A 10,586-nucleotide genomic window follows, 5' to 3' on the forward strand; every position below is an offset into this window, starting at 1 on the left:
ATTTGGAATTTGGCTTTGGAGGAAGGAACTCTTACCCCAGTGCAGTCATTTCTTGGCCTCTGATGGTTTATCATTCTAATGTGGGGTTGAGCACTTACAGTAATATATAGAGAGAGAGGAAATAAGAAGCTTTGTTGTCTAGAGTAAGTTTTTCCCTGGGATGTACAGAAACTTTATGTGGAAAGAAGTCCAGGAACCTTTTTTCCTCTGTTCTGTTTTGCAGAGCTGGCAGAACAGCATCTGTGCACTGTGGGGGTGATGTGAGTACCTGAGCTGCCTGCATACCTGAAGACAAGGTAGTTGATGCCCCAGCCAAAAGAGGTAGAAGGAGCTTCCTGTGGTGTGCACATCACTTGGGCTTCTTGGGATTCCTGCAGCACTGAGCTTGCCTGAGGACTGGCCTTCCCTGGGGACTGGCAGGCGAGACAGAGTCATTAATAAGTGCACAGCACACTTAGGTCTTGACAAAGAAGCTCTTGTGGAAGCACAAAATGGCCCCATCATTCATTTATTTTGCAAAACCGCAAGCTATTTTGGGGATCTGCTGACTCAGAACAAGCTGGTTCGGACTGTCATGCCATTTATAACAAAAGTTCTTAGGGAAATTAGGGTGAGCTCAGGATCTTTAAATAAAATTCAAAATACAGCTCATGTTTAGTATGTATGTTCAGCATGACTCTTGTACAATTGCCAAGGATCTCTGATATGAACACGAGTCTTTATAAGCAGCTGGTTTTTGAGTCAATGGGCTGTAACACTTTTGAAATCAATGATTATTTAAGAACTCCTAAACCTGCACATCGTCTAGCTGCTGTGCACAGAAACATTGGATCTACTGTGCTCTCTGTTGGCTCACTGCAAATGGGTAATTTGGATCTGAGGTCTGAAGGCTGACTGTGGATTACAACACCGCTTTTTCTAGCCAGGCCACTAAAACATTCACCATACAGATTTTCAGGAATTTTTTATTTCATTAGGAGCTGAAAATATCCAGCACTTTTCAGGTGTGATTCCAGGACACTCATGGATTTTCATAAATAAGCTATTTGTGGCCACAAAGAGATCTGCTTATTTAGGATTTCACCAGTGCTGATGTTTACACAGCTTATTTTGATATTATTTTTTTTTTACATTCTACGTGATACCTCAGGGTTTACAACTTGGTATATAAGCACCAGCCATCAGATTTAGAAGCTGCGAAGCAACCATCTATTCATCATTCTTTGGGCATTTCTGTCCTGTCATATTTTGAACCAGGTAAGATGGGTTACAGTAAAGCTTACATTTGGATGAGATGTTAAAGAACAGAACATGTTCTGCCTTGAAATCCTCCAGTGATACTTTTCATAAGAGACTTCCTCCAGTATATTTAGCTGACCTCTGTTCTGTGAGCTCACTTATGAAAGTGATGAATTGTGCACACATGACTCATATCAACACAAAGGTGATTGTACTTTCTAGAAATTAGGCTGGTGGGCAGGTCACAGTGACAAAAGGGAAGGATATGTTGTATGAGTTTGTGATGACTTCAGAGCATCATATCATGTTATATAGAGCATGTGTGTAGTGCTGTGTGAGATGAAGACTGTACTTAGATCACATCATTTGCCCATCAGTTCTGTCCCCGTGGATTTATTCCAAATACATGGAATTCGCAACAGCACTTGTTTCACAAAAACATCACAGCCTAGAAATTTTTCCTTTTTCCTGTAAAAATGGTATTTTAGTAAGTCAGATGCAGGACTCTGATGAGCCTCAGAAATAAGTCTCATAAATTAAACAACCTGCTTTCTCACAGTGCTGTGAGGTTCTGATATTTGTCAGGAAAGACTCTCAGCTTGCCAGGAACCCACCAGAAAACAGAGACTTAACAAAGCCTTCCATTTAAAGGCACAAAAAAAAGGGAACAACTTCAACTGTTCCAAAATACCTCTGAACCCACACACATCACATACATCCCAGCACACTCAGCCAAGTGAAACATGAGATTGGCTACGAAGCATAACTCGCTTGTAGTTTTTCTAGCCTTGAATAAAACATCCTTGTCAAATACATCCTGCAAGAGGCATTCCTTTTGATGAGAAAGTAGCATCCCCTTTTCTGGGTAACCTCTGTTTGTTTCCAATCATGTGTTTCAGAAGAAGCAATTGAAATAATGACAGAGAAATGCAATGTTTCTGAATAACTCAGATTTTACAAAGGCCTGATAGTATTTAATGGTTTGCGGTAGGAAGGGGAGAGCCATTGACAGTGGCTCAAACTCTGCAGTAGTTAATCTTTGACATTCACAAAATTGTTTTTAGCTGCCTGGACATCGTAACAGCAGCTCTAAAATCTGGTGGTGGAAGAGCTCATTTCAATTGCCTGGGAAAGGAGTGTTTCTGTGCGGGACAAGCTGTTAAGTGTGTTCTCATCCCTTCTTTCCTCCTCCCTCTGAACATCTAAACCCTGACACAAGGAGGTACTTCAGCACTTCCCTGTGGAAGAAACTGTTTAAAGTTAGCCATGAAATCAAGTAGTGTTTTAATGGGTTACTCTTTCCCTGCGATTGCTGTAAGGCCAAATGCTGCAAACAGCTACAGGAGAGGAGGGGGCTGGTCTAGGGGGGGACTCCTGGCTGGCCAGTGCCACCTTCTGCAAAGTCATGGCAGGCTGTGCAGGAGCAGGTCCTGCCACTGTCCAAAACATCCCATCAGAGCAGGAGCAGATGCAAACCCCGCTGCTTCTGCTCTGCAGGTCCTGGTTGCAGTCCCCCCACCGCTGGGCTGCCAGACGTGCTCCTAGTTGGACCAACAAAGGAGCAAGGAAACTAAGCGCTGCACTTTCCTCAAGCCCCTCAGGATGGAAAAGAGGAAAGAGACCTCAAAGTGGCAGGTGTTTGTCACCTGTGGTTACAGTGGGGGATGCTCAGGGCGGACAGCTCTGAAGTTGGCACAAGAATCTGTGTGAAATAGGGTGATGTGGGCTGCAGGGGGTGACTCCTGCCCGGTGAGCAGGGCTGCCAGCACGGTGTGCCGGGAGCTGGTACCATCAGCAGGCTGTGGGGCAGGGAGGGCATTCTGGAGCTGATCTAAGTGGGGCACCGCCGAATCACACAGTATAGGCTCACGCTTCAGCTTAGCAAGAGTGTAGCTCTTTAGAAAAATAATGAAAAAGAAGAGGCAGTGCTGAGACAGGATAAATAAGGAGATAAATCACTTTGCAATACAATGCAAGCCAAAACCTGAAAATAAACAATTACTTTAAATCATATCAAGCACCTATCACAAACATCACATTTATACAATTGATCCGTGTGTAAATTAGCCAATTAATTCTGAATTGGAACACTAATGAAATAATAATTATCTATTTACAATGGAATGGTACGAGCACGGGTCTAGAAACAGAAATAAAGAAAGACTGCAGCAAAATCTACCCAGCTCCATCACCACTGGGCATGGGGGATGGTCAATACCAGTCTTTAATGTCCAGATATTGCTGGGGGGGGGGGGGGGCATAAATAAAATACATAAATATGTGAGAAACCTATGGGCCACAAATGATGGAGATGTAGAAACGCTCTTTTAGAACGTTGCTTGTTTGTTTGGGCTTTGGTGGTTTGTACGATTTTTGGTGAGTTGTTTTTTTTTTTATTTTTTTTCAATAAAGAGTTGCAAAGTGGAAGTCTCTTTTAACATCTTCAGAGGCTGGCTTGTTTTTTTGTCCCCTGCTTGGCTTTCTGCCATGAGTGATTGTTTACCCTGACAGACTCCAGAGGGATTAGGACCTCATAGTTACCAAAGCAGTGAAAGATGGATGGAAAAGGGTGGGAGTTTCAATACAGAATTTTTTGGTGACTCATATCTAAATGAAAATCTTCACTGAGATGGAGAAATGCGCTGGGGTCTTCTATAACAACCCTGGCTTTTCATATAAGAGCTGCAAATAAAATAGACCTTTAGCCCAGGTCTTCATATGATAGGCAAGAGCCCTACTTCAGCAACTGTCAGCTGTTTTCTGCATACGAGCTGTTTTCTGTCGTTCGTCTTTTCTGTACACTTTACCCCAGAGTTGAGGAGTATTTCAACCGAAATAGCATTTCTTGGAAAAATTCCTGATGAGCTTTACTTTGCCTGACGCCTTTAAGTGAAATAGTTATTAACAAAAGCGGAACATTGCTGTAAACTCCGATAAACTGCTGAGACCCCATTCCCAAGATGTGTTTTGCAGATTTTTCAGTTCTCCACCTCCCTGTTTATCTAAACTGCTCCTCACGATGACATAACAGTTTAGAAACGGTCACATAAGAGATGTGAACTATCGTGCCAGTTGCAGCCAAAAATACTGTATGATTAGGTCTGTATAAATTTTCGCTAGATTTATAACCCCAGATGTTTTGGGGGAACCAGAACTCCTGGGAGTGTCTTGCAAACACTGAGAAGTTTCATTCAGATCAAAGACATTGTATGTCAAATTGCCAGGTGGGTGTTTTTAAAAGGGAATAGCAAGAGAAATCAGGGCATTCGAATGTTTCAGTGTAGAGCCTGTTGTCCCCTGTGCACCTGCACCCAGTTCCGAGCCTGTAGCTCCGCACACGCCAGAAGCAATGTGCGCAGGGCGAGCTCACACGTATTCCAAATGTGTAAAAGCACGGCAGAGCTGAGAGGCTGGTATACGCTCTTCTCTCTCCCCTTCCCTCCCTCTTTTCCTTCTTTCTTCCTTTCTTTCCTTCTTTTCTTTTTTCCTTTCCCCTTCCTTTCTTCTCCTTTCCTCTTCCCTTTCTCCTTTCTTTCCCTTTCCCACTCCCTTTCCCTTCCCCTTCCCCTTTCTCTTCCCTAATTCCCTTTCCCTTACCTATTCCTTTCCCCTTCCCTATTCCCTTTTTCCCTTTCCTTTCCTTTTACCTTTCCTTTTACCTTTCCTTTTACCTTTCCCTTCCGGACGCTGCTCACGCTCCAGGCGCCCCCCACCCCCGGCCCAGCCGGGTGCCCGAGGGTAGCCAGGGACCACCGGAGGCGGCACAGCGGTACCGGCGGGGCGGGCACCCCCGGAGGTCGGGCCGGCCCCGCCGCCGCTTCCCGGGGCCCCGGGCCTCACCGCGCGGGGAGCCCTGCCCGGCCCGGGACGCGCGGCGAGGGGCGCTCCCGCGGGGGCGGCGCGGCCCGGCAGGGGGCGCCCTGTGCCGGGCGGCGCGGCCCGACCCCGGAGCGGCGGCGGGCGACGGGCCGGGCCCCGGGGAGACCCGCCGCAGCCGGGAGGTGGCCGCCCCCGCCCCGCCGCCCCTCCGCCGCGGGCTCGACGTGTCCCGCCGCTCGTCCGCGGCCCGAGGGGGAGGGGGACCGGCGGCGGGGGGCGGCGGGGCTCCGTGGGGAGGCCCGCGGCTGGGAGATAGCCCTCCCGCCGCCCCGCAGCCTCCCGCAAGGCCGCTTCTGCCCCGCGGCGGTGGCGAGGTGCCGCCGGCCCCCGGGCCCGCTAGCACGGCTCGGCGCGGCTCAGCGCGCCGCGTCCCCGACGCCGGCGGCTTTTGTTACCGGCGGCGCGGGGCGGGGGGGCAGGGGGGGCGGCGCGGCGGGGCGAGGGGAGGTTTTGTGGCAGGAGCGGCGCCGTCCGTGCCATTCGCCCGCCGCCGCTCCCGTGGTGCCTCAGCCGCGCCGGGATCCCTTTGTGCTAATAGCCCCGTCCTCATTTGCTGCCTAATTGGACTATATAAAGCCAATAACAGGCGGGCGCTCGTAGCCTCCAGCCGCGGCAGCGCGTCGCGGGGGGGCCGGGGCCGCGGGGCTGCGGGCAGGGGCTGCGCGGAGCCTTCTCCTCCCGGCCGCCGCCCCGCCCGATCCCATTTGCCACCGTGCGTGCCCAATCGCCGCGTGCTCCCCGCGTTTAACTTGGATGACATTTTGATTTCATCATTAGCATCCGGCGCCAGGTTGACGCAGCAGCAGCGGCGGCGGGAGGCGGCGGCGGCAGCAACGACCCCGGCTCTCCGCCTGCCCGCAGCAGCCCCCCGGTGCCGCGGGCCGCGCGGGTCCCCTCGGCCCCCCGCCCTGCCGCCCCCCCATGCGAGGGGCCCCCGGCCGGCCCCGCCGCCGCGCTCCCACGCCGCCCCGCCGCGCCTCTCCCCCGCGCCGCCGGGAGCCGCCACCTGCGCGCCGGGCGCGGGCTGCGGGGCCAGCGGCGGGCAGGAGCCGGGCGGGCACCGGAGGATGCCGGAGACCGGGCAGGAGCCACCCAGCGCCCCGCCGGCGCCCCCCAAGGAGTCCTTCTACATCAAGAACCTGCTCAACGGCGGCCCCCCCAAGGCCGCCCCCAAGCAGCCCCGGGCGCTGTTCGCCCCCTCGGGCAAGGCGGCGGTGGACGGCGCCGGCTTCGCCCTCTCGCAGGTGGGCGACCTCGCCTTCCCCCGCTTCGAGATCCCGGCGCCGCGCTTCGCCCTGAGCGCCCACTGCCTGGAGCGCGCCCAGACCTGGTGGTACCCGTACGCCCTGGCGCCGGCCGGAGCCCACCTGCCCCGCACGGAAGGTACCGGCGGGGACCGGGGGTGGGGGGTGGGGGGGAGGCTGGCGGCGGGGCGGCGCGGGGGTCCGGCCGGCTCGTCCCGCTTTTCCCCCGGCGGGACGCGGGGGCCGGGCGGTGAAGGTGTCTCTTTGTGTCCCTTTCCCCTCCTCCCTCCACCCCACTCCCTCGTCCTTCCCCTCCAGCCGCGGAGAAATCCCTGCTGAGGGACTCGTCCCCCGCGTCGGGCACCGACCGCGACTCCCCGGAGCCGCTGCTGAAGGCGGAGGGGGAGCAGAAGGAGCTGGACTCCAAGAGCCCCGACGAGATCGTCCTGGAGGAGAGCGACTCGGAGGAGGCCAAGAAGGAGGGAGGCGCGGAGGACTGGAAGAAGCGGGAGGAGAGCCCGGAGAAGAAGCCCTGCCGCAAGAAGAAGACGCGCACGGTGTTCAGCCGCAGCCAGGTCTTCCAGCTGGAGTCCACCTTCGACATGAAGCGCTACCTGAGCAGCTCGGAGCGGGCCGGGCTGGCCGCCTCGCTGCACCTGACAGAGACCCAGGTGAAGATCTGGTTCCAGAACCGCCGCAACAAGTGGAAGCGGCAGCTGGCGGCCGAGCTGGAGGCGGCCAACCTCAGCCACGCCGCCGCGCAGCGCATCGTCCGCGTCCCCATCCTCTACCACGAGAACTCGGGCGCGGAGGGGGGCGCGGGGGGCGGCGGAGCCCCCGGCACCCAGCCCCTGCTCACCTTCCCGCACCCCGTCTACTACTCCCACCCCGTGGTCACCTCCGTGCCGCTCCTGCGGCCCGTCTGAGCCCGCCCGCCGCTGCGCGGAGGGGCGCGGAGAGGCGCGCAAGTCACCGGCCCGCCTGTAAGTACTCCAGCCACTCGTGCGATTCACCCGGCCGGCGTCTGCGGAGCGGGGCGGGGGGGGCGAGGGAGAGGGGTGCGGGGGGAGGGGGGGGGACCCCTCGGCGGGTGGTGCTAGGAGGAAAGTCACAAAAAATTAGGAAAAGAAAAAAAATGGGGGGAGGGAAAGGAAAATAAGGAAAATGAAAGCGGGAACTTGTAGAGAACCCTGGAGCTGTCACACCTTTTGTAAACGTGGACAAAAATCGCGATGGTCTCTGTGGCTTTAGTTTTATTTTTGTAAAAAAAAAAAAAAGGAAAAGAAAAAAAAAAGAAAAAAAAAAGGATAATAGTAAAAAAATGAATGATCCCAGGCTACTCCTCGAGATTTGCCAAATGCTAACGGGAAGCTGAATTTCTGTTCCCTCTGGACCTCTCCTGCCTCCAAATTGTTCAGGCTCCTGATCCTGTCGTGACTCAAACTTCATCGACCGCGGCTTTTCCTTTAAGCACGCCCCGGTACCAGTTTGCCTCTTTGCTTTCCCACGTTTTGTACCTTTCGGTTTCTCGTCAAGGGACTTTTTAACGAGCAAGAAATACAGCCTCAAAGCGAACGGTTAATCACACCCGCACGCTCTGAGTGACCCTTATTTATTATCGTTTAGTTAGATATTTTTAATTCTTGTTTATAATTCTTGTTTTCCTAGCTGTTGGGTTGGTTTTGTTTTGTTGGTCTTTTTTTTTTTTCCCTTGTAAAGTTTTCTCGGTATTCTTTTGGGGAAAAAAATCTGTACCTTTTTGCTTTCTTTTTGTAATTCTAATTATTCTAATAATTATTATTATTGTACTTTTGAACTGTGCAATATTGTACGACGATTCTTAAAGCACTGCTTTTATTTGAATGGTGAGGAAAGGGTTTTTAGCATTGTATAATTGCGTTCGTTCATGTTGTACAAAATAAAATAAAATAAAAAAAGAATTAAAAGCGAAGGAAAGTGAGAAGAGAGGAGCAGGGCATGGGAATAAACATCAGCCCGGCTTATGCGAATAAATAAGGGAGACTCGGTGAGCTGGGCGCTTTAAGTGAAGGACAATCAACTTTAGGGTAATTTTAATTTATTTGATATGATGTACAGTTTTCTTCTAAAGTCCATTAAGTATGTGGATTTTAATAGGCAGAAATCAAGGGAGGAGTGGGCACCTCTAGTCTCTCTCTGTCTTAGTGTCTGCTCACCTGTTGTCTGACAATTGTTTGCTGTCTTCCCATGGGTTTGGGTTGGTTTCTTTATTTTATTTAAAAAAAAATCCCCTTTCGGTTGTATTCTCTGCCCTCTCGCTTTCTGTTAGGGATCGGTCATATTTTTAAAACAGCCTATATTGTTATAAACTTAATGTTGTGGTGGAAAAAAAAATCAATAAAACCCGTTCCTTATCATTTTTTTAAGTGTGGCTTCGGAGAAAAAAGACACAAACAAACAGACAAACAACCCCCCAAACGAATAAACAAAACAAAAGCCGATGAGGCCAGCGCCGTGCGGGAGCGCTGCGGCCGCGCTCGGCCGGGGCCGCTGGCCGGGGCGGGGGGCGCGGGGCTCCCCCGGGAGCGGGTGGCCGCAGGCCCCCTCCGATGGGGAGCGGCTCGACGGGGCGGGGGGCGCTCTCCCAGCTCCGCCGCAGCCAGGGGTATCGCGGTCGGGCAACCCCAAGCGAGGGGTCCCAGGCCCGCAAGGACCCCCCGGAAAGGGCGCGGAGGCGGGCGGGGGGGTCCCTTCCTACGCGGGGCCGCCTCCCCGGGGAGCTTCCCCTGAACTTCTGGCCTTCCCTTCCTCCACCCCCCCTCCCCTCGCCCGACCCTTCCCCTCCTCCCCCGTCTCCGGGGGGCTGCCGCAGGGGGGCTTGTCCAAAGGCACCCGCGGGTGTCCCGTCCCCCTCCCGGGGCTGCGCCCTCTGCCCACGCCGGAGCCGCCACTCGTGACAGTGCACCGCGCAGGGCCGCTCCGAGATAGGATCGCTCTCCGCTTCCCGCAGATCGGCCCGAACCGACGTGTTTATAGCGCCCAGGGCAGGACTTCGGGCCAAAAAATCAAAATAAAACTCAGCGTTGCGAAAAGATAATCCTGCGTTTTCTTTTCGTTTGGGATAAAAACCCTGGCAATGGGTCGTAAATGAAAAATAAACAGACTTTCGGAGTCAAAATACGCCGCTCGCTGTGTCGCCTACAAACAGAGTGATGCCTTTTCTGTTTGCAGTACTAACTTTGGGACAAGTCGCTTGCAGCTCATTAAAAATATTGTTGTAATAGCAAATACGTCTTTCCATTTTACAGCGCGGTAGCACGATGTTATCAAACGGCAAAGAAAAAATACTCATTTATTTGTGGTGGGTGCCCAGAAAACGATCCCGGCCGGCCCCGGCCCTTCCCCAACGAGGAGGGTGCAGCTGGGCAGCAGCGCGGCTGCCCCCCGTCTGCGCGACCCCTGCCCGCCGCCCGCCCCCCAGCGCGGCCCTTTCGCGGGTGCGGGCACCCTGGGCCCGGCGCGGGCAGCGGGTACCGGCCCGTCCTGCTCGTCCCGGCGCCGTCAGGGGCATTTCTCAGGGGAAGGTTGATTTTGGTGGGGTTGATGGGGCTCGGGTAGCAGCTGCTTTTTTTTTTTTTTTTAATTAAGGTAAAAAAAAAAAAAAAAAAAGAAGAAGAAGAAGAAGAATCAAACCCAGAGTCCAGCTTTTCTGCTTCTCGCTGCTCTGGCACGCCGCGGACTCGACAGCAGACAACGGGCTGTGAAACCGCTCAAGAAAGTTGGGCGGTGGGCTGAGGAGTGGGAGCCCGATCCCCCGCGCCCCGGCCCTCCCCAGCCCGCAGGGAGCCCCCGGCGCGGGATGCTCCTTTCTGTCCGCACCCGCAGCCAGCTCAGCTTGGCGCTCAGGGGTTTTTTTTCAAGCCCCGCAAAAGTCTCCCCAAATTCCATGCTATCCCTCAATGCTCCGGCGAAACGGGAAGCCAGGCGTGTAGTCTCTCCCTTCTCGGGAGCGGACGGCACTCCGCAGCGGATGCCCACCGAGCCTGGGCTCTGCAGCAGATCCAGCTTTCCCAGCCGCGCTGAGCCGCAAGGCAAAGGCAAAGTCAAGGCAACCCCCGCCCCCCCCCCCCCAGACCCCTTCCCGCACCCCCAGCCCTGCCTAAAGTTTCTGGAGAGCCCGCATCAACTGCTGCGCTCGGATGGAGCGAAAGCAACCGCTTTGAGCGATAGGGGGGACGGAGGGGA

General features: G+C 54.0%; 1 protein-coding gene across 2 annotated transcripts; it reads left to right on the top strand.

The window, feature by feature from the left end:
- The first annotated feature begins 5,607 nt into the window (after positions 1-5,607).
- On the top strand, positions 5,608-8,758 carry HMX3 (H6 family homeobox 3). Of its 2 annotated transcripts, XR_005829808.1 has the most exons (3): positions 5,608-6,501; positions 6,681-7,345; positions 7,698-8,758. XR_005829808.1 is itself a non-coding variant. In XM_040607726.1 (2 exons), exons 1-2 carry the CDS (start codon positions 6,186-6,188, stop codon positions 7,286-7,288), a joined length of 924 nt encoding a protein of 307 aa, XP_040463660.1. In that variant the 5' UTR covers positions 5,608-6,185; the 3' UTR covers positions 7,289-7,402. The 2 variants fall into 2 exon arrangements, 1 of the variants encoding a protein (XP_040463660.1); XM_040607726.1 differs by lacking the exon at positions 7,698-8,758 and having other exon boundaries at positions 6,681-7,402.
- Positions 8,759-10,586: the final 1,828 nt, after the last annotated feature.

The sequence above is a fragment of the Falco naumanni genome, chromosome 9 (genome assembly GCF_017639655.2).
Source record: "Falco naumanni isolate bFalNau1 chromosome 9, bFalNau1.pat, whole genome shotgun sequence".
Taxonomy (NCBI): domain Eukaryota; kingdom Metazoa; phylum Chordata; class Aves; order Falconiformes; family Falconidae; genus Falco; species Falco naumanni.